At 53.0% G+C, this 27,371-nt stretch overlaps 1 protein-coding gene across 3 annotated transcripts in view; it reads left to right on the top strand.

Annotated features, from left to right (window-relative positions):
• The window catches only part of LOC135526714 (glutamate receptor 3), a 292,678-nt gene that overhangs the window by 233,508 nt on the left and 31,799 nt on the right, over positions 1-27,371 (top strand). For all 3 annotated transcript variants that reach the window (XM_064955313.1, XM_064955311.1, XM_064955312.1), the window contains exons 10-12: positions 68-274; positions 16,187-16,560; positions 22,130-22,328. In XM_064955313.1, the coding sequence (XP_064811385.1) occupies positions 68-274; positions 16,187-16,560; positions 22,130-22,328 (780 nt within the window). The remainder of the gene's footprint in view (positions 1-67; positions 275-16,186; positions 16,561-22,129; positions 22,329-27,371) is intronic.

Raw genomic sequence — 27,371 nt, 5'->3', positions numbered from 1 at the left:
GTGTGTGTGTGTGTGTGTGTGTGTGTGTGTGTGACAATAAACCAGCGTGTGATCTGACTATTAACAGGAAGCCCCTTATGTGATGTACAAGAAACACCAGATGAATCTGGAGGGGAATGACAGATATGAAGGCTACTGTGTCGATTTAGCTGCCGAAATTGCAAAACATGTGGGGATAAGATACAAACTGTCAGTAGTAGCAGACGGAAAGTACGGTGCGCGAGATCCAGACACCAAGACGTGGAACGGGATGGTGGGGGAACTGGTCTATGGGGTGAGTGGAGTCAGTCTCTTTGTCTCTCACTGATGTTCATTGGTACTTCACCAAAGGATGCGTCCCAAATAGATTTTTATTCCCTATATAGTACACTACTAATGACCAGGATCCATAGGGCTCTATATAGTACACTACTAATGACCAGGATCCATAGGGCTCTATATAGTACACTACTAATGACCAGGATCCATAGGGCTCTATATAGTACACTACTAATGACCAGGATCCATAGGGCTCTATATAGTACACTACTAATGACCAGGATCCATAGGGCTCTATATAGTACACTACTAATGACCAGGATCCATAGGGCTCTATATAGTACACTACTAATGACCAGGATCCATAGGGCTCTATATAGTACACTACTAATGACCAGGATCCATAGGGCTTTATATAGTGTGCTACTAATGACCAGGATCCATAGGGCTCTATAAAGTGCACAATCTTTTGTGAATGGAGTTACATTTGGGACGCAGAATTTGTTTAAACATTTACTACCAGCAGCTGAAAGAGAAAAGGTGTGTCTTATTAACAATGTGATTATGTTACAGTGTTTAGTCCTTGATTATGTTACAGTGTTTAGTCTTTGATTATGTTACAGTGTTTTAGTCTTTGATTATGTAACAGTGTTTAGTCTTTGATTATGTTACAGTGTTTAGTCTTTGATTATGTTACAGTGTTTAGTCTTTGATTATGTTACAGTGTTTTAGTCTTTGATTATGTTACAGTGTTTAGTCTTTGATTATGTTACAGTCTCCTATTGACATAAAGTACACCTGGTGCTCTAATGTCGGTTTGGACCCCCTTGTCTCTGATGTAGGTTTGGGCCCCTTGTCTCTGATGTAGGTTTGTTTCCTTGTCTCTGATGTAGGTTTGTCCCCTTGTCTCTGATGTAGGTTTGTTTCCATGTCTCTGATTTGGTTTGGGCCCCTTGTCTCTGATGTAGGTTTGTTTCCTTGTCTCTGATGTAGGTTTGGGCCCCTTGTCTCTGATGTAGGTTTGGGCCCCTTGTCTCTGATGTAGGTTTGGGCCCCTTGTCTCTGATGTAGGTTTGGGCCCCCTTGTCTCTGATGTAGGTTTGGGCCCCTTGTCTCTGATGTAGGTTTGGGCCCCTTGTCTCTGATGTAGGTTTGGGCCCCCTTGTCTCTGATGTAGGTTTGGGCCCCCTGTCTCTGATGTAGGTTTGGGCCCCCTTGTCTCTGATGTAGGTTTGGGCCCCCTTGTCTCTAATGTAGGTTTGGGCCCCCTGTCTCTGATGGAGGTTTGGGCCCCCTGTCTCTGATGTAGGTTTGGGCCCCCTTGTCTCTGATGTAGGTTTGGGCCCCTTGTCTCTGATGTAGGTTTGGGCCCCCTTGTCTCTGATGTAGGTTTGGGCCCCTTGTCTCTGATGTAGGTTTGGGCCCCTTGTCTCTGATGTAGGTTTGGGCCCCTTGTCTCTGATGTAGGTTTGGGCCCCTTGTCTCTGATGTAGGTTTGGGCCCCCTTGTCTCTGATGTAGGTTTGGGCCCCCTTGTCTCTGATGTAGGTTTGGGCCCCTTGTCTCTGATATAGGTTTCGGCCCCCTTGTCTCAGATGTAGGTTTGGGCCTCCTGTCTCTGATGTAGGTTTGGGACCCCTTTCTCTGATGTAGGTTTGGGCCTGTGTCCACTGTGGTCTAAAAGGCTAAGCTGATCTTAAACCGGCACTCCTACTCTGAGCATTTTTCCAAATACGGGCTCTGACCTCTCACCTCAGTATCTTCTGGTGTGCTCAATCCCACTTTTACATTTCTCACTAGTCCCCGTTAAATGCCTCAAACCCTCCAAAACGATTCCCCTTTTCTGCCGCCCCTCCGGAGGAGGAGGGCCGAGGGCTGTATATAAAATGGATGAGGGTTAGGTTTCCTCATCTGTTCAATTCTACCACCATCAGCCGGGAGAGATTGCCTACATCTCAAATGGTGCTCTGTTCCCTACTTAGTGCACTACTTTTGAAAGGAGCCCTGTGGGTAGTGCACTATATAGGGAATGGAGTGCCATTTGGGATGTAGTCATTTCCTGGTTTGGCTCGCTAACGCTGGGAAATTATCCTCTGAATGAGAAACGTTCACACACACACACACACACACACACACACACACACACACACACACACACACACACACACACACACACACACACACACACACACACACACACACACACACACACACACACACACACACACACACACACACACACACACACACATTCTCTCATCAGATGGAGAGAGAACACCCGGCCCAATCACCATCCCCCCGTCTGTCCATCCACCATGTCTCAGTGTGGTTATTTATGTCTGTCATCATCCACCGTGTGTAAGTGTGGTTATTTATGTCTGTCATCATCCACCGTGTGTCAGTGTGGTTATTTATGTATGTCATCATCCACCGTGTGTCAGTGTGGTTATTTATCCCTGTCATCATCCACCATGTCTCAGTGTGGTTATTTATGTCTGTCATCATCCACCATGTCTCAGTGTGGTTATTTATGTCTGTCATCATCCACCATGTCTCAGTGTGGTTATTTATGTCTGTCATCATCCACCATGTCTCAGTGTGGTTATTTATGTCTGTCATCATCCACCGTGTCTCAGTGTGGTTATTTATGTCTGTCATCATCCACCGTGTCTCAGTGTGGTTATTTATGTCTGTCATCATCCACCGTGTCTCAGTGTGGTTATTTATGTCTGTCATCATCCACCGTGTCTCAGTGTGGTTATTTATGTCTGTCATCATCCACCGTGTCTCAGTGTGGTTATTTATGTCTGTCATCATCCACCATGTCTCAGTGTGGTTATTTATGTCTGTCATCATCCACCGTGTCTCAGTGTGGTTATTTATCCCAGTCATCATCCACCATGTCTCAGTGTGGTTATTTATGTCTGTCATCATCCACCGTGTCTCAGTGTGGTTATTTATGTCTGTCATCATCCACCGTGTCTCAGTGTGGTTATTTATGTCTGTCATCATCCACCATGTCTCAGTGTGGTTATTTATGTCTGTCATCATCCACCATGTCTCAGTGTGGTTATTTATGTCTGTCATCATCCACCGTGTCTCAGTGTGGTTATTTATGTCTGTCATCATCCACCATGTCTCAGTGTGGTTATTTATGTCTGTCATCATCCACCATGTCTCAGTGTGGTTTTATATGTCTGTCATCATCCACCATGTCTCAGTTTGGTTATTTATAACTGGAGAGTCTAATGATTGAGTTAAATTTGGGTGACCTTCTGACCAGTTAACTAATACTATCTTAGTTGTGTTTCAAAGGTCATCCCTGATGCTCTGAAACACTTTCTTTATGGCTGACTCTTCTCTATTGATTGACCGTTACCACGGACACCGTTAGGATTAAGAGGTTATGTTGTAGCTCTGCTCATTGTGTTTTATCGGCGTATATCCCCACCATTTGACCCTTCTCTCCTCGTGTTGCTTTATCACGTTTTTCTTCTTCCACACAGTTGTTGTTGTTGTAGAAACACAATGGGTTAACACCTGTCCTTCATGAGTCACTGCCTGGAAACAAATGCTGTTGTTTGATTGGTTCATTGCGTCGTATGCTACACCCAAGCTGCAGCAGTAACTTGTGTCTGAATACTGCTGTTTTTTTTAACAAAGAAAGAAAGCCCATCGTTTTAATAGTAGAAAAGCGCCATCACCACTTTCAAGGATGTGTTTTGGTAAAAAGCCATGATGGGGAGGAAAGAAAGAAAGACATTAAGAAAGAGAGAATGAAAGAGACAGAAAGAACGAGAGAAAGAAATACATAAAATAAGAGAAAAAGATGAAAGGGAGCTTGGGAGATAATAATAATAATAATAATAATAATAATAATAATAATGTAGAGGGAGTGAGGGAGGGAGATAATAATGTAGATGACAAAAGCATTTGTCTCATCTCTTCCAGGCATGGAGGCGCTGTGAATGGGATGGGAGGCAGGGAGGGAGGCAGGGAGACAGGGAGGGAGACAGGGAGGGAGGGAGACAGGGAGGGAGACAGGGAGGGAGGGATGAGAGGGAGGGAGGGAGGGAGACAGGGAGGGAGACAGGGAGGGAGGGATGGGAGGGAGACAGGGAGGATGGGAGGGAGGCAGGGAGGGAGGCAGGGAGGGAGACAGGGATGGAGGGATGGGAGGGAGGGAGGCAGGGAGACAGGGAGGGAGACAGGGAGGGAGACAGGGATGGAGGGATGGGAGGGAGACAGGGAGGGAGGGAGGCAGGGAGGGAGACAGGGAGGGAGGGATGGGAGGGAGACAGGGAGGATGGGAGGGAGGCAGGGAGGGAGGCAGGGAGGGAGACAGGGATGGAGGGATGGGAGGGAGGGAGGCAGGGAGGGAGGGATGAGAGGGAGGGAGGGAGGGAGACAGGGAGGGAGACAGGGAGGGAGGGATGGGAGGGAGACAGGGAGGATGGGAGGGAGGCAGGGAGGGAGACAGGGATGGAGGGATGGGAGGGAGGGAGGCAGGGAGACAGGGAGGGAGACAGGGATGGAGGGATGGGAGGGAGACAGGGAGGATGGGAGGGAGGGAGGCAGGGAGGGAGGCAGGGAGGGAGACAGGAATGGAGGGATTGGAAGGAGACAGGGAGGATGGGAGGGAGGGAGGCAGGGAGGGAGGCAGTGAGGGAGACAGGGAGGGAGGCAGGGAGGGAGGGATGGGAGGGGGAGGGAGGCAGGGAGCTTGGGAGATAACAATGTAGATGACAAAAGCATTTGTCTAATCTCTTCCAGGCATGGAGGCGCTGTGAATGGGATGGGAGGGAGGGAGGGAGGCAGGGAGACAGGGAGGGAGGGATGGGAGGGAGACAGGGAGGGAGGGAGGCAGGGAGGGAGACAGGGAGGGAGACAGGGATGGAGGGATGGGAGGGAGACAGGGAGGGAGGGAGGGAGGCAGGGAGGGAGGCAGGGAGGGAGGGATGGGAGGGAGACAGGGAGGATGGGAGGGAGGGAGGCAGGGAGGGAGGCATGGAGGGAGGGATGAGAGGGAGACAGGGAGGATGGGAGGGAGGGAGACAGGGAGGGAGGGAGACAGGGAGGGAGACAGGGATGGAGGGATGGGAGGGAGAGAGGGAGGCAGGGAGACAGGGAGGGAGACAGGGATGGAGGGATGGGAGGGAGACAGGGAGGATGGGAGGGAGGGAGGCAGGGAGGGAGGCAGGGAGGGAGACAGGGATGGAGGGATGGGAGGGAGGGAGACAGGGAGGGAGACAGGGAGGGAGACAGGGATGGAGGGATGGGAGGGAGACAGGGAGGATGGGAGGGAGGCAGGGAGGGAGACAGGGATGGAGGGATGGGAGGGAGACAGGGAGGATTGGAGGGAGGGAGGCAGGGAGGGAGGCAGGGAGGGAGACAGGGATGGAGGGATTGGAAGGAGACAGGGAGGATGGGAGGGAGGGAGTCAGGGAGGGAGGCAGGGAGGGAGACAGGGAGGGATGCAGGGAGGGAGGCAGGGAGGATGGGAGGATGGCAGGGAGGGAGACAGGGATGGAGGGATGGGAGGGAGGCAGGAAGACAGGGAGGTTAGACAGGGAGAGAGACAGGGATGGAGGGATGGGAGGGAGGGAGACAGGGAGGATGGGAGGGAGGGAGGCAGGGAGGGAGGCAGGGTAGGAGACAGGGAGGGAGGCAGGGAGGGAGACAGGGAGGGAGACAGGGATGGAGGGATTGGAAGGAGACAGGGAGGATGGGAGGGAGGGAGGCAGGGAGGGAGTCAGGGAGGGTAGACAGGGAGGGAGGCAGGGAGGGAGGCAGGGAGGGAGGCAGGGAGGGATGCAGGGAGGGAGGCAGGGAGGATGGGAGGATGGCAGGGAGGGAGACAGGGATGGAGGGATGGGAGGGAGGCAGGAAGACAGGGAGGGAGACAGGGAGGGAGACAGGGATGGAGGGATGGGAGGGAGGGAGACAGGGAGGATGGGAGGGAGGGAGGGAGGCAGGGAGGGAGGCAGGGAGGGAGACAGGGAGGGATGCAGGGAGGGAGGCGGGGAGGATGGGAGGATGGCAGGGAGGGAGACAGGGATGGAGGGATGGGAGGGAGGCAGGGAGGATGGGAGGGAGGGAGGCAGGGAGGGAGGCAGGGAGGGAGACATGGAGGGAGGCAGGGAGGGAGACAGGGAGGGATGCAGGGATGGAGGCAGGGAGGATGGGAGGATGGCAGGGAGGGAGACAGGGATGGAGGGATGGGAGGGAGGCAGGAAGACAGGGAGGGAGACAGGGATGGAGGGATTGGAAGGAGACAGGGAGGATGGGAGGGAGGGAGGCAGGGAGGGAGTCAGGGAGGGAGGCAGGGAGGGAGACAGGGAGGGATGCAGGGAGGGAGGCGGGGAGGATGGGAGGATGGCAGCGAGGGAGACAGGGATGGAGGGATGGGAGGGAGGCAGGGAGACAGGGAGGGAGACAGGGATGGAGGGATTGGAAGGAGACAGGGAGGATGGGAGGGAGGGAGGCAGGGAGGGCGTCAGGGAGGGTAGACAGGGAGGGAGGCAGGGAGGGAGGCAGGGAGGGAGACAGGGAGGGATGCAGGGAGGGAGGGAGGCAGGGAGGATGGGAGGATGGCAGGGAGGGAGACAGGGATGGAGGGATGCGAGGGAGGCAGGAAGACAGGGAGGGAGACAGGGAGGGAGACAGGGATGGAGGGATGGGAGGGAGGGAGACAGGGAGGATGGGAGGGAGGGAGGGAGGCAGGGAGGGAGGCAGGGTAGGAGACAGGGAGGGAGGCAGGGAGGGAGGCAGGGAGGGAGACAGGGAGGGATGCAGGGAGGGAGGCGGGGAGGATGGGAGGATGGCAGGGAGGGAGACAGGGATGGAGGGATCGGAGGGAGACAGGGAGGATGGGAGGGAAGGAGGCAGGGAGGGAGTCAGGGAGGGAGGCAGGGGGGGAGACAGGGAGGGAGGCAGGGAGGATTGGAGGATGGCAGGGAGGGAGACAGGGATTGCGGGATGGGAGGGAGGCAGGAAGACAGGGAGGGAGACAGGGAGGGAGACAGGGATGGAGGGATGGGAGGGAGACAGGGAGGATGGGAGGGAGGTTAGGCAGCGAGGGAGGCAGGGTAGGAGGCAGGGAGGGAGGCAGGGAGGGAGGCAGGGAGGGAGACAGGGAGGGATGCAGGGAGGGAGGCAGGGAGGATGGGAGGATGGCAGGGAGGGAGACAGGGATGGAGGGATGGGAGGGAGACAGGGAGGGAGACAGGGAGGGAGGGAGGGAGGGAGACAGGGAGGGAGGGAGGGAGACAGTGATGGAGGGATGGGAGGGAGGGAGGGAGGCAGGGAGGGAGACAGGGATGGAGGGATGGGAGGGAGGGAGGCAGTGAGACAGGGAGGGAGACAGGGAGGGAGACAGGGATGGAGGGATGGCAGGGAGAAAGGGAGGGAGGGAGGGAGGCAGGGAGGGAGATGGAGGGAGGCAGGGAGGGAGGCAGGGAGGGAGACAGGGAGTGATGCAGGGAGGGAGGCAGGGAGGATGGGAGGATGGCAGGGAGGGAGACAGGGAGGGAGACAGGGATGGAGACAGGAAGGGATGCAGGGAGGGAGGGATGCAGTGAGGGAGGGAGGCAGGGAGGCAGGGAGGGAGACGGAGGGAGACAGGGAGACAGGGAGGGAGACAGGGAGGGAGGGAGACAGGGAGGGAGACAGGGAGGGAGGCAAGGAGACAGGGAGGGAGGCAGGGAGGGAGACAGGGAGGGAGACAGGGAGACAGGAGGGAGGGAGGGAGACAGGGAGGGAGAGAGGGAGACAGACAGGGAGGGAGACAGGGAGGGAGGGAGACAGGGAGGGAGGGAGGGAGGGAGACAGGGAGGGAGGGAGGAAGGGAGGGAGGAAGGGAGACAGGGAGGGAGACAGGAAGGGAGGCAGGGAGGGAGGCAGGGAGGGAGACAGGGAGGGATAAAGGGAGGGAGACAGGGAGGATGGGCGGATGGCAGGAAGGGAGACAGGGATGGAGGGATGGGAGGGAGGCAGGAAGACAGGGAGGGAGACAGGGAGAGAGACAGGGATGGAGGGATGGGAGGGAGGGAGACAGGGAGGATGGGAGGGAGGGAGGCAGGGAGGGAGGCAGGGTAGGAGACAGGGAGGGAGGCAGGGAGGGAGGCAGGGAGGGAGACAGGGAGGGATGCAGGGAGGGAGGCGGGGAGGATGGGAGGATGGCAGCGAGGGAGACAGGGATGGAGGGATGGGAGGGAGGCAGGGAGACAGGGAGGGAGACAGGGATGGAGGGATTGGAAGGAGACAGGGAGGATGGGAGGGAGGGAGGCAGGGAGGGAGTCAGGGAGGGTAGACAGGGAGGGAGGCAGGGAGGGAGGCAGGGACTGAGACAAGGAGGGATGCAGGGAGGCAGGGAGGGAGGCAGGGAGGGAGACAGGGAGGGAGGGAGGATGGGAGGATGGCAGGAAGGGAGACAGGGATTGCGGGATGGGAGGGAGGCAGGAAGACAGGGAGGGAGACAGGGAGGGAGACAGGGATGGAGGGATGGGAGGGAGACAGGGAGGATGGGAGGGAGGGAGGCAGCGAGGGAGGCAGGGTAGGAGGCAGGGAGGGAGGCAGGGAGGGAGGCAGGGAGGGATGCAGGGAGGGAGGCAGGGAGGATGGGAGGATGGCAGGGAGGGAGACAGGGATGGAGGGATGGGAGGGAGACAGGGAGGGAGACAGGGAGGGAGGGAGGGAGGGAGACAGGGAGGGAGGGAGACAGTGATGGAGGGATGGGAGGGAGGGAGGGAGGCAGGGAGGGAGACAGGGATGGAGGGATGGGAGGGAGGGAGGCAGTGAGACAGGGAGGGAGACAGGGAGGGAGACAGGATGGAGGGATTTGAGGGAGACAGGGAGGATGGGAGGGAGGGAGGCAGGGAGGGAGGCAGGGAGGGAGGGATGGCAGGGAGACGGAGGATGGGAGGGAGGGAGGGAGGCAGGGAGGGAGATGGAGGGAGGCAGGGAGGGAGGCAGGGAGGGAGACAGGGAGGGATGCAGGGAGGGAGGCAGGGAGGATGGGAGGATGGCAGGGAGGGAGACAGGGAGGGATGCAGGGAGGGAGGGATGCAGTGAGGGAGGGAGGCAGGGAGGGAGACGGAGGGAGACAGGGAGGGAGGGAGACAGGGAGGGAGACAGGGAGGGAGACAGTGAGGGAGGGAGACAGGGAGGGAGGGAGACAGGGAGGGAGGCAAGGAGACAGGGAGGGAGGCAGGGAGGGAGGCAGGGAGGGAGGCAGGGAGGGAGACAGGGAGGGAGACAGGGAGGGAGACAGGGAGACAGGAGGGAGGGAGGGAGACAGGGAGGGAGGGAGACAGGGAGGGAGGGAGGGAGACAGGGAGGGAGGGAGACAGGGAGGGAGGTAGACAGGGAGGGAGTTAGACAGGGAGGGAGGGAGGGAGACAGGGAGGGAGGGAGACAGGGAGGGAGACAGGGAGGGGGGAGGGAGGAAGGGAGACAGGGAGGGAGACAGGAAGGGAGACAGGGAGGGAGGCAAGGAGACAGGGAGGGAGGCAGGGAGGGAGGCAGGGAGGGAGACAGGGAGGGAGACAGGGAGGGATACAGGGAGACAGGAGGGAGGGAGGGAGACAGGGAGGGAGGGAGGGAGACAGGGAGGGAGGGAGGGAGGGAGGGAGACAGGGAGGGAGGGAGGGAGGGAGACAGGGAGGGAGACAGGGAGGGAGGTAGACAGGGTGGGAGGGAGACAGGGAGACAGGGAGGGAGGGAGACAGGGAGGGAGACAGGGAGGGAGGGAGGAAGGGAGACAGGGAGGGAGACAGGAAGGGAGACAGGGAGGGAGGGAGACAGGGAGGGAGACAGGGAGAGAGGCAGGAAGGGAGACAGGGAGGGAGACATGGAGACAGGGAGGGAGGCAGGGAGGGAGACAGGGAGGGAGGGAGGGAGGCAGGGAGGGAGATGGAGGGAGGCAGGGAGGGAGGCAGGGAGGGAGACAGGGAGGGATGCAGGGAGGGAGGCAGGGAGGATGGGAGGATGGCAGGGAGGGAGACAGGGAGGGAGACAGGGAGGGAGGGATGCAGTGAGGGAGGGAGGGAGACGGAGGGAGACAGGGAGGGAGACAGGGAGACAGGGAGGGAGGGAGACAGGGAGGGAGGGAGACAGGGAGGGAGACAGGGAGGGAGACAGTGAGGGAGGGAGACAGGGAGGGAGGCAAGGAGACAGGAGGGAGGGAGGGAGACAGGGAGGGAGGGAGGGAGACAGGGAGGGAGGGAGACAGGGAGGGAGACAGGGAGGGAGGGAGGGAGACAGGGAGGGAGGGAGGGAGACAGGGAGGGAGACAGGGAGGGAGACAGGGAGGGAGACAGGAAGGGAGACAGGGAGGGAGGGAGGGAGACAGGGAGGGAGGCAGGAAGGGAGACAGGGAGGGAGACAGGGAGACAGGGAGGGAGGCATTGAGGGAGACAGGGAGGGAGGGAGACAGGGAGGGAGACATGGAGGGAGGCAGTGAGCGAGACAGGGAGGGAGGGAGACAGGGAGGGAGGGAGACAGACAGGAAGGGAGACAGGGAGGGAGGGAGACAGGGAGGGAGGGAGACAGGGAGGGAGGCAGGGAGGGAGGCAGGGAGGGAGACAGGGAGACAGGGAGGGAGACAGGGAGGGAGACAGGGAGGGAGGGAGGGAGACAGGGAGACAGGGAGACAGGTAGGGAGGCAGGGAGGGAGACAGGGAGGGAGACAGGGAGGGAGACAGGGAGACAGGGAGGGAGGCAGGGAGGGAGGCAGGGAGGGAGACAGGGAGACAGGGAGGGAGGCAGGGAGGGAGGCAGGGAGGGAGGGAGGGAGACAAGGAGGGAGGGAGACAGGGGGGAGGGAGACAGGGGGGAGGGAGGGAGACAGGGAGGGAGGGAGACTTGGATGGAGGGAGGAAGACAGGGAGGGAGACAGGGAGACAGGGAGGGAGACAGGGAGGGAGGCAGGGAGGGAGGGAGGGAGGGATTGGAAGGAGACAGGGAGGATGTTAGGGAGGGAGGCAGGGAGGGAGTCAGGGAGGGTAGACAGGGAGGGAGGCAGGGAGGGAGGCAGGGAGGGAGACAGGGAGGGATGCAGGGAGGGAGGCAGGGAGGATGGGAGGATGGCAGGGAGGGAGACAGGGATGGAGGGATGGGAGGGAGGCAGGAAGACAGGGAGGGAGACAGGGAGGGAGACAGGGATGGAGGGATGGGAGGGAGGGAGACAGGGAGGATGGGAGGGAGGGAGGGAGGCAGGGAGGGAGGCAGGGTAGGAGACAGGGAGGGAGGCAGGGAGGGAGGCAGGGAGGGAGACAGGGAGGGATGCAGGGAGGGAGGCGGGGAGGATGGGAGGATGGCAGGGAGGGAGACAGGGATGGAGGGATGGGAGGGAGGCAGGGAGACAGGGAGGGAGACAGGGGTGGATGGATTGGAAGGAGACAGGGAGGATGGGAGGGAGGGAGGCAGGGAGGGAGTCAGGGAGGGAGGGAGGCAGGGAGGGAGGCAGGGAGGGAGACTGGGATTGCGGGATGGGAGGGAGGCAGGAAGACAGGGAGGGAGACAGGGAGGGAGACAGGGATGGAGGGATGGGAGGGAGACAGGGAGGATGGGAGGGAGGGAGGCAGCGAGGGAGGCAGGGTAGGAGGCTGGGAAGGAGGCAGGGAGGGAGGCAGGGAGGGAGACAGGGAGGGATGCAGGGAGGGAGGCAGGGAGGATGGGAGGATGGCAGGGAGGGAGACAGGGATGGAGGGATGGGAGGGAGACAGGGAGGGAGGGAGACAGGGAGGGAGGGAGGGAGACAGTGATGGAGGGATGGGAGGGAGGGAGGGAGGCAGGGAGGGAGACAGGGATGGAGGGATGGGAGGGAGGGAGGCAGTGAGACAGGGAGGGAGACAGGGAGGGAGACAGGGATGGAGGGATTTGAGGGAGACAGGGAGGATGGGAGGGAGGGAGGCAGGGAGGGAGGCAGGGAGGGAGACAGGGATGGAGGGATGGCAGGGAGACGGAGGATGGGAGGGAGGGAGGGAGGCAGGGAGGGAGATGGAGGGAGGCAGGGAGGGAGGCAGGGAGGGAGACAGGGAGGGATGCAGGGAGGGAGGCAGGGAGGATGGGAGGATGGCAGGGAGGGAGACAGGGAGGGATGCAGGGAGGGAGGGATGCAGTGAGGGAGGGAGGCAGGGAGGCAGGGAGGGAGACGGAGGGAGACAGGGAGACAGGGAGGGAGGGAGACAGGGAGGGAGACAGGGAGGGAGACAGTGAGGGAGGGAGACAGGGAGGGAGGCAAGGAGACAGGGAGGGAGGCAGGGAGGGAGGCAGGGAGGGAGACAGGGAGGGAGACAGGGAGGGAGACAGGGAGACAGGAGGGAGGGAGGGAGACAGGGAGGGAGGGAGGGAGACAGGGAGGGAGGGAGGGAGACAGGGAGGGAGGGAGGGAGACAGGGAGGGAGACAGGGAGGGGGAGACAGGGAGGGAGGGAGACAGGGAGGGAGGGAGGGAGACAGGGAGCGAGGGAGACAGGGAGGGAGACAGGAAGGGAGACAGGGAGGGAGACAGGAAGGGAGACAGGGAGGGAGGGAGACAGGGAGGGAGACAGTGAGGGAGGGAGACAGGGAGGGAGGCAAGGAGACAGGGAGGGAGGCAGGGAGGGAGGCAGGGAGGGAGACAGGGAGGGAGACAGGGAGGGAGACAGGAGGGAGGGAGGGAGACAGGGAGGGAGGGAGGGAGACAGGGAGGGAGGGAGGGAGGGAGACAGGGAGGGAGGGAGGGAGACAGGGAGGGAGACAGGGAGGGAGGGAGACAGGGAGGGAGGGAGGGAGGGAGACAGGGAGGGAGGGAGACAGGGAGGGAGACAGGGAGGGAGGGAGGAAGGGAGACAGGGAGGGAGACAGGAAGGGAGGGAGACAGGGAGGGAGGGAGACAGGGAGGGAGACAGGGAGAGAGGCAGGAAGGGAGACAGGGAGGGAGACAGGGAGACAGGGAGGGAGGCAGGGAGGGAGACAGGGAGGGAGGGAGGGAGGCAGGGAGGGAGATGGAGGGAGGCAGGGAGGGAGGCAGGGAGGGAGACAGGGAGGGATGCAGGGAGGGAGGCAGGGAGGATGGGAGGATGGCAGGGAGGGAGACAGGGAGGGAGACAGGGAGGGAGGGATGCAGTGAGGGAGGGAGGCAGGGAGGGAGACTGAGGGAGACAGGGAGGGAGACAGGGAGACATGGAGGGAGGGAGACAGGGAGGGAGACAGGGAGGGAGGGAGACAGGGAGGGAGACAGGGAGGGAGACAGTGAGGGAGGGAGACAGGGAGGGAGGCAAGGAGACAGAGAGGGAGGCAGGGAGGGAGGCAGGGAGGGAGACAGGGAGGGAGACAGGGAGGGAGACAGGAGGGAGGGAGGGAGACAGGGAGGGAGGGAGGGAGACAGGGAGGGAGGGAGGGAGACAGGGAGGGAGACAGGGGGAGGGAGGGAGGGAGGGAGACAGGGAGGGAGACAGGGAGGGAGGCAGGAAGGGAGACAGGGAGGGAGACAGGGAGACAGGGAGGGAGGGAGGGAGACAGGGAGGGAGGCATTGAGGGAGACAGGGAGGGAGGGAGGGAGACAGGGAGGGAGACAAGGAGGGAGGGAGACATGGAGGGAGGCAGGGAGCGAGACAGGGAGGGAGGGAGACAGGGAGGGAGGGAGACAGACAGGAAGGGAGACAGGGAGGGAGGGAGACAGGGAGGGAGGCAGGGAGGGAGGCAGGGAGGGAGACAGGGAGGGAGACAGGGAGGGAGGGAGGGAGACAGGGAGACAGGTAGGGAGGCAGGGAGGGAGACAGGGAGGGAGACAGGGAGACAGGGAGGGAGGCAGGGAGGGAGGCAGGGAGGGAGACAGGGAGACAGGGAGGGAGACAGGGAGGGAGGCAGGGAGGGAGGGAGGGAGACAAGGAGGGAGGGAGACAGGGGGAGGGAGACAGGGGGAGGGAGGGAGACAGGGAGGGAGGGAGACTTGGATGGAGGGAGGAAGACAGGGAGGGAGACAGGGAGACAGGGAGGGAGACAGGGAGGGAGGCAGGGAGGGAGGGAGGGAGGGAGGGAGGGAGGGAGGGAGGGAGGGAGGGAGGGAGGGAGGGAGGGAGGGAGGGAGGGAGGGAGGGAGGGAGGGATGCTGAAGTGGAATGGTTTACTCACACAGCCTTGGGTTACTGTGTTTCTCCCACCATTTTAAAGGCTGTAATTTAAATCAGAGCTGTTCTGTTAGACATACCTACATAACAGTTACACTGGTGTAGTTATTTACTGTTGTGTTACAGAAAGATGACCAGCAACTATTATTCATTTGTCCTGAAATGTCTTGGCTGCATCCCACATCACACATGGCACCCTATTCTCTACCTGTGCACCACTTTGGACAGGGCCTATAGGAAATAGGCTGCCGTTTGGGACACAGAAATATGTTTGTTTTGGGGATATTTCCCCTGCTTTCCTCTGCCTTATAAATAAATAACTTATTACCTATAATTAGCTATTTATATGCAAATTATGTTATGATGTATTGACATTCACAGTGAGTTTCATAAACCAAAGATAAATGGAAATGGATTTGGGTAATGTTTGTTATTATTTGTACTCCTGCAAAGTTTCCAGTCTGTTCTTAGCATCCCTCTGGTTAGACACAATCAGTCTCCCACATTCAGAAAGCTTTAAACTAACTAGACAGGGGTAGACACTGCACCATGTGGGTGCAACATCATTTCACATCTGACAAACACCCATTTATGTGTTTCTAATTATGGCCAATCTGTGTCTAGAAATCTTTTTTTTTTTTTTTTTTTTTTTTTTTTTGGGGGGGGGGGGGGGGTGAACATGAAATGTTTGAAAAAATGTTTTGCCTTTCAATCTTTGCCTTTTTCTCCCTCTCTGCTCTCTTCTCTAATCTCTTGTGTGTGTTAAAACTCTGTACTCAGTGTAGTACACATGCTACACATACTGTATTAATTCTATATAGTAGTACACATGCTACACATACTGTATTCATTCTATATAGTAGTACACATGCTACACATACTGTATTCATTCTATATAGTAGTACACATGCTACACATACTGTATTCATTCTATATAGTAGTACACATGCTACACATACTGTATTCATTCTATATAGTAGTACACATGCTACACATACTGTATTCATTCTATATAGTAGTACACATGCTACACATACTGTATTCATTCTATATAGTAGTACACATGCTACACATACTGTATTCATTCTATATAGTAGTACACATGCTACACATACTGCATTCATTCTATATAGTAGTACACATGCTACACATACTGTATTCATTCTATATAGTAGTACACATGCTACACATACTGTATGCATTCTATATAGTAGTACACATGCTACACATACTGTATTCATTCTATATAGTAGTACACATGCTACACATACTGTATTCATTCTATATAGTAGTACACATGCTACACATACTGTATTCATTCTATATAGTAGTACACATGCTACACATACTGTATTCATTCTATATAGTAGTACACATGCTACACATACTGTATTCATTCTATATAGTAGTACACATGCTACACATACTGCATTCATTCTATATAGTAGTACACATGCTACACATACTGCATTCATTCTATATAGTAGTACACATGCTACACATACTGCATTCATTCTATATAGGATATTTCTTGGATGTTGTTGTTGTGTTGATTAAAATCATCCCGAGGTACAGACTGAACAAGCTTTTCCTTTCCCTTCATGTTGTTTTGTTTTGTTCGCTTTGAGACTATAAAGCACAACCGTAGGCCAATATTTTAAGAAACTCGCAAAAACTGTTTATAAGTTAAGTAAGGACCTTTATTTATCAAACTTATTTTAATTTTATTCTACCTCAAATGATGCATAATATCTAGATTAAAAACCATATCTGAGACAGAACCAAACTAACCCGCTCTACGTGTCCCTGTTTCCAGAGAGCAGATATAGCTGTGGCACCTCTCACCATAACCCTGGTCCGTGAGGAAGTGATCGACTTCTCCAAGCCCTTCATGTCTCTGGGCATCTCCATCATGATCAAGAAGCCCCAGAAGTCTAAACCAGGGGTGTTCTCCTTCCTGGACCCGCTGGCCTATGAGATATGGATGTGTATCGTGTTCGCCTACATCGGTGTGAGTGTGGTCCTGTTCCTGGTCAGCCGCTTCAGCCCTTATGAGTGGAACCTGGATGAACAGGATGAGACCAAAGACCCCCAGACACCTCCAGATCCTCCCAACGACTTTGGCATCTTCAACTCTCTGTGGTTCTCGCTGGGAGCCTTCATGCAGCAAGGATGTGAGATATCACCCAGGTAGGACACAAGCTAACCTAGCAGTACAATGGGGTAGATCTGATGTAGAAATATAATGGGGTAGATCTGATGTAGAAATACACTACCAGCTCTCATAGTCTTGAATAAGAATCAGAAGTTCATCCATGTTTCTCAAACGTTACATTTCTAAGTTCTTCCAGATTTCAAATGTTCAATGCCTAGATTTGAACATGCAACCTTTGGAATCAGAGGCAGCGGGTACGACACGCGGTACGACACGGGGTATGACACGGGGTATGACACACGGTACGACACGGGGTATGACACACGGTACGACACCCGGTACGACACCCGGTACGACACACGGTACGACACCCGGTTCGACACGCGGTACGACACGGGGTATGACACACGGTACGACACCCGGTACGACACCCGGTACGACACCCGGTACGACACACGGTACGACACCCGGTACGACACACGGTACGACACACGGTACGACACCCGGTACGACACCCGGTACGACACCCGGTTCGACACACGGTACGCCACCCGGTTCGACACACGGTACGCCACCCGGTACGACACACGGTACGCCACCCGGTACGACACCCGGTTTGACACACGGTATGCCACCCGGTACGCCACACGGTTCGACACACGGTACGCCACCCGGTTCGACACACGGTACGCCACCCGGTACGACACACGGTACGACACACGGTACGACACCCGGTTCGACACACGGTACGCCACCCGGTACGCCACACGGTTCGACACACGGTACGCCACCCGGTTCGACACACGGTACGCCACCCGGTTCGACACACGGTACGCCACCCGGTACGCCACACGGTACGACACACGGTACGACACCCGGTTCGACACACGGTACGCCACCCGGTACGCCACACGGTACGACACACGGTACGACACACGGTACGACACCCGGTACGACACATGGTACGCCACCCGGTTCGACACACGGTACGCCACCCGGTTCGACACACGGTACGCCACCCGGTACGCCACACGGTACGACACACGGTACGCCACACGGTACGACACCCGGTACGACACCCGGTACGACACACGGTACGACACACGGTACGACACCCGGTACGACACCCGGTACGACACCCGGTACGACACCCGGTATGCCACCCGGTACGACACCCGGTACGACACCCGGTACGACACACGGTACGACACACGGTACGACACCCGGTACGACACCCGGTACGACACACGGTGCCACACTCTGCATAAGAGTGTCTGCTTAATGACTCAAATGGAAACATGTGTCTGAGTGCCAGTTGTATTTTATTCCCACGCTATACACCATGCCCATGCCCATTAGTGATGTTGTTCAACATTACTACTGAGCAGTCAGATAGATCTTTATGGTCAATCAGTCAGAGGGTTGTTCAAGCATCCCAAAACAATGAGTTTTCTCTGACACTACGTTCTTCGCTTCAGCACTTCAGCATCCGACAGTGGACTTATTACAGACGTATTACTGCTATTGGGCTCATTTGTGTCTGAAATGGTCATATAATGTCCATGGCCCAAAAGATCAATGCTTCTTTGCTATGGCTCTGGGTCTATACGGTCACATAACCCCATGCTATAGGCCTGGTGTGGTTGACCATACACTTTCTGATCCCAGAAGACACTGCTGGTGATGACTCAGCTGGATGACATGACATCATTAAGACATCTATATCTAAAAGACCATGTCACATATTCTCCCAGTTTCTCAGTTGAAGTTGGATGGACTGTTGGATATACTGTGTATAGGGTCAGAGACTAGTGAGCTGTGTCAGTCATACTGTAACAGGCCACTGTAAAAGACTGTGTTCCAGTGAGCTGTGTCAGTCATACTGTAACAGTCTACTGTAAAAGACTGTGTTCCAGTGAGCTGTGTCAGTCATACTGTAACAGTCTACTGTAAAAGACTGTGTTCCAGTGAGCTGTGTCAGTCATACTGTAACAGTCTACTGTAAAAGACTGTGTTCCAGTGAGCTGTGTCAGTCATACTGTAACAGGCCACTGTAAAAGACTGTGTTCCAGTGAGCTGTGTCATTCATACTGTAACAGTCTACTGTAAAAGACTGTGCTCCAGTGAGCTGTGTCAGTCATACTGTAACAGTCTACTGTAAAAGACTGTGTTCCAGTGAGCTGTGTCATTCATACTGTAACAGTCTACTGTAAAAGACTGTGTTCCAGTGAGCTGTGTCAGTCATACTGTAACAGTCTACTGTAAAAGACTGTGTTCCAGTGAGCTGTGTCAGTCATACTGTAACAGTCTACTGTAAAAGACTGTGTTCCAGTGAGCTGTGTCATTCATACTGTAACAGTCTACTGTAAAAGACTGTGTTCCAGTGAGCTGTGTCAGTCATACTGTAACAGTCTACTGTAAAAGACTGTGTTCCAGTCAGCTGTGTCAGTCATACTGTAACAGTCTACTGTAAAAGACTGTGTTCCAGTGAGCTGTGTCAGTCATACTGTAACAGTCTACTGTAAAAGACTGTTCCAGTGAGCTGTGTCAGTCATACTGTAACAGTCTACTGTAAAAGACTGTGCTCCAGTGAGCTGTGTCATTCATACTGTAACAGTCTACTGTAAAAGACTGTGTTCCAGTGAGCTGTGTCAGTCATACTGTAACAGTCTACTGTAAAAGACTGTGTTCCAGTGAGCTGTGTCAGTCATACTGTAACAGGCCACTGTAAAAGACTGTGTTCCAGTGAGCTGTGTCAGTCATACTGTAACAGTCTACTGTAAAAGACTGTGTTCCAGTGAGCTGTGTCAGTCATACTGTAACAGTCTACTGTAAAAGACTGTGTTCCAGTGAGCTGTGTCAGTCATACTGTAACAGTCTACTGTAAAAGACTGTGTTCCAGTGAGCTGTGTCAGTCGTACTGTAACAGGCCACTGTAAAAGACTGTGTTCCAGTGAGCTGTGTCAGTCATACTGTAACAGTCTACTGTAAAAGACTGTGTTCCAGTGAGCTGTGTCAGTCATACTGCAACAGGCCACTGTAAAAGACTGTGTTCCAGTGAGCTGTGTCAGTCATACTGTAACAGTCTACTGTAAAAGACTGTGTTCCAGTGAGCTGTGTCAGTCATACTGTAACAGTCTACTGTAAAAGACTGTGTTCCAGTGAGCTGTGTCAGTCATACTCTAACAGTCTACTGTAAAAGACTGTGTTCCAGTGAGCTGTGTCATTCATACTGTAACAGTCTACTGTAAAAGACTGTGTTCCAGTGAGCTGTGTCAGTCATACTGTAACAGTCTACTGTAAAAGACTGTGTTCCAGTGAGCTGTGTCAGTCATACTGTAACAGGCCACTGTAAAAGACTGTGTTCCAGTGAGCTGTGTCAGTCATACTGTAACAGTCTACTGTAAAAGACTGTGTTCCAGTGAGCTGTGTCAGTCATACTGTAACAGTCTACTGTAAAAGACTGTGTTCCAGTGAGCTGTGTCAGTCATACTGTAACAGTCTACTGTAAAAGACTGTGTTCCAGTGAGCTGTGTCAGTCATACTGTAACAGTCTACTGTAAAAGACTGTGTTCCAGTGAGCTGTGTCAGTCATACTGTAACAGGCCACTGTAAAAGACTGTGTTCCAGTGAGCTGTGTCAGTCATACTGTAACAGTCTACTGTAAAAGACTGTGTTCCAGTGAGCTGTGTCAGTCATACTGTAACAGTCTACTGTAAAAGACTGTGTTCCAGTGAGCTGTGTCAGTCATACTGTAACAGTCTACTGTAAAAGACTGTGTTCCAGTGAGCTGTGTCAGTCGTACTGTAACAGGCCACTGTAAAAGACTGTGTTCCAGTGAGCTGTGTCAGTCATACTGTAACAGTCTACTGTAAAAGACTGTGTTCCAGTGAGCTGTGTCAGTCATACTGCAACAGGCCACTGTAAAAGACTGTGTTCCAGTGAGCTGTGTCAGTCATACTGTAACAGTCTACTGTAAAAGACTGTGTTCCAGTGAGCTGTGTCAGTCATACTGTAACAGTCTACTGTAAAAGACTGTGTTCCAGTGAGCTGTGTCAGTCATACTCTAACAGTCTACTGTAAAAGACTGTGTTCCAGTGAGCTGTGTCAGTCATACTCTAACAGTCTACTGTAAAAGACTGTGTTCCAGTGAGCTGTGTCAGTCATACTGTAACAGTCTACTGTAAAAGACTGTGTTCCAGTGAGCTGTGTCAGTCATACTGTAACAGTGTACTGTAAAAGACTGTGTTCCAGTGAGCTGTGTCAGTCATACTGTAACAGTCTACTGTAAAAGACTGTGTTCCAGTGAGCTGTGTCAGTCATACTGTAACAGTCTACTGTAAAAGACTGTGTTCCAGTGAGCTGTGTCAGTCATACTGTAACAGGCCACTGTAAAAGACTGCTCCAGTGAGCTGTGTCAGTCATACTGTAACAGGCCACTGTAAAAGACTGCTCCAGTGAGCTGTGTCAGTCGTACTGTAACAGGATAGGTGCATTTGTGCAGTAGCGCAAACTGTACATCTACAGTCCAGCACCTTGTTGTGTGATATATTCCCGGACTCCAGGGTAGTTTCACAGTATAATATTGTATTGCAATATAGTGACACAGCTTTAGGTTTTTAAAGCCAGGCTAACCAAGGTTTTTATGGGCTTAAAGGACGACGTTCCAGTGAGCTGTGTCTGTAGCATTAGGTGCAGTGGGTTTACAAGCTCTGCTAATGGCACATCTCTCTAATGTGTTGTTAATGCTCCCTCTCTTCTCCTCTCTCTGTTTCCTTGTTTCTCTCTGTTTATCTATCTCACTATCTCACTCTCTCTTCCTGCCTCTCTCTCTCTCTCTCTCTCTCTCTCTCTCTGTATCTCCACCTCTCTTTTACTCCCCCCTTTCTCATTCTTTCTATCGCTCTCTCCCTCTCTCTATATCTCTCCTCTACTTCTCTCTCCCCCCTCTCTCTACCTCTCTCCCCCCTCTCTCTCTACCTCTCTCTTGCTCTACCTCTCTCTCAATTCAATTAAAACGTCAAATTAAAGGGCTTTATTGGCATGGGAAACATATGTTAACATTGCCAAAGCAAGTGAAGTAGATAATGAACAAAAGTGGAATAAACAATAAAAATGTACAAAATGTTAAATCTCTCTCTCTCTCCCTCCATCTCTCTCTCTCTCTACCTCTCTCTACCTCTGTCTCTCTCTCTACCTCTCTCTCTCTACCTCTCTCTCTCTCTCTCTCTACCTCTCTCTACCCCTCTCCCCCCCCCCCTCTCTCTCTCTCTCTACCTCTCTCTACCTCTCTCTCTCTACCTCTCTCTACCCCTCTCTCTCTCTCTCTCTCTCTCTCTCTCTATCTCTCTCTCTACCTCTCTCTCTACCTCTCTCTACCCCTCTCTCTCTCTCTACCTCTGTAACTCTATCTCTCTATCTCTCTCTCTCTACCTCTCTCTACCTCTCTCTCTCTCTCTCTCTCTACCTCTCTCTACCCCTCTCCCTCTCTCTCTCTCTCTCTCTACCTCTCTGTAACTCTCTCTCTCTCGCGCTACCTCTCTCTACCTCTCTCTACCTCTCTCTACCTCTCTCTACATCTCTCTCTCTACCTCTGTCTCTCAGGTCCCTATCAGGGAGAATAGTAGGAGGCGTGTGGTGGTTTTTCACTCTCATCATCATCTCGTCCTATACGGCCAACTTGGCTGCTTTCCTCACAGTGGAGAGGATGGTGTCCCCCATAGAGAGTGCTGAGGACCTGGCTAAACAGACTGAGATCGCCTACGGCACTCTGGATGCTGGTTCCACCAAGGAGTTCTTTAGGGTGAGTAACGGAACATCGGAATGCTGCTGCTAACAACTGGTCCATCAGCTAGTTGGTACACCGGGTTGATCATCTAGGTCAACTAGTCATTCAGGGGCCAATCCTATCATCCACTTAAAGTCACATTTTCACTTATTCTCCCATTGACATCAATGCATGACTTAAGTGAAAGTTAGGATTTGACCTTCAGCAATTACTGCTGGGAACTCGGTACAACTGACTGGTCGGCTAGTTTTAGTACAAATGGTCAATCGGCAAGTTCTGTGGCAGAATACATTGTAAAAAGAGAGTGTTTTGGTCTGATATCATTGGGTGGCAGGTAGCCTGGTGGTTAGAGCATTGGGCCAGTAACCGTAATGCTACTAGATTGAATCCCAGAGCCGACAAGGTAAAGATCTGTTGTTCTGCCCCTAAACAAGGCAGTTAACCCACTGTTCCTAGGCTGTCATTGTAAATAAGAATTTGTTCTTAACTGAAACCAAGTCCCTGAAACCTCTTCAGTACAGCTGTACACTTACATTTACTACCGTCACCACTGTATCTCTGACAAAAGCCATCCAGTATTTCAGTCAAAACCACAGAACATGTCATAAGAACTGTCGGGGTGCGGAGAAAGGTGTAAAGTGCTTCTTGAAACGTGACGACACATGAATGGGGATTTTATGCAGTGACAATTTGATTATGTTGGTCTTTTGAGACAGTTAGTCTGATCAGCAGAAAGTCTGATTGCTAATGACGTGTCTAACGCACACGCACGCAGGCACACACACACACACACGCACACACGCACACACACACGCACGCACGCACGCACGCAGGCACACACACACACACACACACACGCACGCACGCACGCACGCACGCAGGCACACACACACACACTCTTTAAGGTGATGAAACAGAGTTCTAATCAGAGAGTCCACATCAGCCCTACAGTAACTCAGAGGGGTCAGCTCACCAAACCTAATTAGCTGGCTGCGGCTGCATGGTAAATTGGAGCTGAAGATCTCCAGTCCAAACAGAGGAGATGGAAGGAAGCCATGTATCCGCCGGCAGAGGGGGACCGACGAGCCAATTAAGTTCTAAATGATTAACCAAATTCTCATCCGAGAGTTCATCCGTCCCCTTATCAGCCCACATACAATACAACACAGCGCATTGTGCCAGAGTGGAGGAGTTTGATTACAATGTACTGTAACACATCACTGTGATACTGGAATATATAGCTAGTGCCAACAGTGGGTATTAGAGCAAGTGAATTGAAACAGTGTGGACATCTTGCAAGAAGTAGCAACTAAATTGTGGAGGAGGTACATTAGAATGTACTGTAACACATTGTTATGATCATGGATAATTATGTTTATAATCATTTGGTATTTATAATCTATATTTATAGTATAACATATTAAATGCTATTGGGAATATGTTATGATGTATTCTAAAAGCTCAAGTACTGTTGAGGCAATGAGACGGCGGAGAAAGAGAGAGAGAGAGAGAGTGGGTGTACTAAAATCTTGTTCTTGTTCTAAAATCTTATCTTGTTATGAGAAGTGGCAATTAGCGAATGTGTATGTAATGTTCAGAACAGTGGACACAGCCAGGGACTAACATAGATAATGAATACTGTAGAAGACACACACACTTACTGAGGCCTAATTGGGAAGCTGAAGACAGATTTCACGTATTCCATATGAGGTGTGTCCTAGTTCCTGCCGGAGCCTTCAGAGTGGATATGAGGTGTGTCCTAGTTCCTGCCGGAGTCTTCAGAGTGGATATGATGAGTGTCCTAGTTCCTGCCGGAGTCTTCAGAGTGGATATGAGGTGTGTCCTAGTTCCTGCCGGAGCCTTCAGAGTGGATATGAGGTGTGTCCTAGTTCCTGCCGGAGCCTTCAGAGTGGATATGAGGTGTGTCCTAGTTCCTGCCGGAGCCTTCAGACTGGATATGAGGTGTGTCCTAGTTCCTGCCGGAGCCTTCAGACTGGATATGAGGTGTGTCCTAGTTCCTGCCGGAGCCTTCAGACTGGATATGAGGTGTGTCCTAGTTCCTGCCGGAGCCTTCAGAGTGGATATGAGGTGTGTCCTAGTTCCTGCCGGAGCCTTCAGAGTGGATATGATGTGTGTCCTAGTTCCTGCTGGAGCCTTCAGACTGGATATGAGGTGTGTCCTAGTTCCTGCCGGAGCCTTCAGAGTGGATATGAGGTGTGTCCTAGTTCCTGCCGGAGCCTTCAGACTGGATATGAGGTGTGTCCTAGTTCCTGCCGGAGCCTTCAGACTGGATATGAGGTGTGTCCTAGTTCCTGCCGGAGTCTTCAGAGTGGATATGATGAGTGTCCTAGTTCCTGCCGGAGTCTTCAGAGTGGATATGATGAGTGTCCTAGTTCCTGCCGGAGCCTTCAGAGTGGATATGAGGTGTGTCCTAGTTCCTGCCGGAGCCTTCAGAGTGGATATGAGGTGTGTCCGAGTTCCTGCTGGAGCCTTCAGAGTGGATATGAGGTGTGTCCTAGTTCCTGCCGGAGCCTTCAGAGTGGATATGAGGTGTGTCCGAGTTCCTGCTGGAGCCTTCAGAGTGGTTATGAGGTGTGTCCTAGTTCCTGCCGGAGCCTTCAGAGTGGATATGAGGTGTGTCCTAGTTCCTGCCGGAGCCTTCAGAGTGGATATGAGGTGTGTCCTAGTTCCTGCCGGAGTCTTCAGAGTGGTTATGAGGTGTGTCCTAGTTCCTGCTGGAGCCTTCAGAGTGGATATGAGGTGTGTCCTAGTTCCTGCCGGAGTCTTCAGAGTGGATATGAGGTGTGTCCTAGTTCCTGCCGGAGTCTTCAGAGTGGATATGAGGTGTGTCCTAGTTCCTGCCGGAGCCTTCAGAGTGGATATGAGGTGTGTCCTAGTTCCTGCCGGAGCCTTCAGAGTGGATATGAGGTGTGTCCTAGTTCCTGCCGGAGCCTTCAGAGTGGATATGAGGTGTGTCCTAGTTCCTGCCGGAGCCTTCAGAGTGGATATGAGGTGTGTCCTAGTTCCTGCCGGAGCCTTCAGAGTGGATATGAGGTGTGTCACGTTGTTCCCAGGACATTAATTAAAACGGGAGAGAAAAAAACACTGATTAATGGGCTCAAGTTCTCTCTCTGTGTGTGTGTGTGTGTGTGTGTGTGTGTGTGTGTGTGTGTGTGTGTGTGTGTGTGTGTGTGTGTGTGTGTGTGTGTGTGCGTGTGCGTGTGCGTGTGTGTGTGATTTTTGATTCGATTTCGATTTATTGGGGTCCGACACATGACGAAAGATACATTACGAACAAAATACTTTACAATTTACACTTAAAAGATGAACATATAGTGTATCTATCAGTTCCACATGTCAGTTCATACACACCACCAGTAGATCACATGTCAGTACATACACACAACAAGTAGATCACATGTCAGTTCATATACACAACAAGTAGATCACATGTCAGTTCATACACACAACAAGTAGATCACATGTCAGTTCATATACACAACAAGTAGATCACATGTCAGTTCATACACACAACAAGTAGATCACATGTCAGTTCATACACACAACAAGTAGATCACATGTCAGTTCATACACACAACAAGTAGATCACATGTCAGTTCATACACACAACAAGTAGATCACATGTCAGTTCATACACACAACAAGTAGATCACATGTCAGTTCATACACACAACAAGTAGATCACATGTCAGTTCATACACACAACAAGTAGATCACATGTCAGTACATACACACAACAAGTAGATCACATGTCAGTACATATACACAACAAGTAGGTCACATGGTGGAGAGGCGTTGTGCCGTGAGGTGTTGCAATATTTGTTTTTGAAACTAGGTTTTACTGTTCACTTATGCTGCATATATATATTTATATTAGATGGAAGGAGGTTCCATGCATTCATGACTCTGTATAATACTGTATGTTTTCTTGAATTTGTCCTGGACCTGGGGACTGTGAAAGACCCTTAGTGGCACAACTGGTGGGGTAAGTGTGTGTGTCAGTGACTAAGCAAACAATTAGACATTTCCAACACATAAATGTTTGTTATAAAAACAAGTGATGCAGTCAGTCTCTCCTCAACTCTCAGCCAAGAGAGACTGGCAGCATAGTATTTATATCAGCCCTCTGATTGCAATGAAGAGCAAGACGTGCCGCTCTGTTCTGGGCCAGCTGCATCTTAAATAGGTCTTTCTTTGCAGCACATGGCCATATGACTGGACAATAATCAAGATAAGACTAAACTAGAGCCTGCAGGACATGCTTTTTGGTGTCAAAAAAGCAGAGCATCTCTTTTTTACGGACAGACCTCTCCCCATCTTTACAACCATTGAATCTATATGTTTTGACCATGACAGTTCACAATCTAAGGTAAAACCAAGTAATTTAGTCTCATCAACTTCTTCAACAGCTACAACATTCGTTACCAGATTCAGCTGAAGTCTAGAACTTAGGGAAGGATTTGTACCAAATACAATGCTCTTAGTTTTAGAGATGTTCAGGACCAGTTTTTTACTGGCCACCCATTCCAAAATGGAATGCAACTCTTTGTTAAGGATTTCAGTTGCTTCACCAGCTATGGTTGCTGATGCATATATGGTTGAATCATCAGCATAGATGGACACACACGCTTTGTATAATGCCAGAGGCAGGTTTTCGTAAAACATTGAAAAGAGTAGAGGGCCTAGAGAGCTGCCCTGTGGTACACCACACTTTACATGTTTGACATTAGAGAAGCTTCCATTAGGGAAAACCCTGTGAGTTATATTGGAGAGATACACTGTAGCTCTGTTTCCAATAAATGGTTGAAAAGCCATAACACAAGTTTTCTCAACAACGGGTTATTGTCAATAATATCAACAGCTGCACTGAATTCTAACAATACAGCTCTCACAATTGTGTTATTATGTATTTATGTCAGTGCAGTACATGTTGAGTGCCCTTCTCTATGCATGCTGAAAATCTGTTGTTAATATGTTTACAGAGAAATAGTATTGCATTTGGTCAAACACCATTATTTTCCCAACAGTTTACTAAGA

Source organism: Oncorhynchus masou, chromosome 32, assembly GCF_036934945.1.
Source record: "Oncorhynchus masou masou isolate Uvic2021 chromosome 32, UVic_Omas_1.1, whole genome shotgun sequence".
Lineage (NCBI taxonomy): Eukaryota > Metazoa > Chordata > Actinopteri > Salmoniformes > Salmonidae > Oncorhynchus > Oncorhynchus masou.
This window is presented reverse-complemented; position numbering and strand designations above follow the sequence as displayed.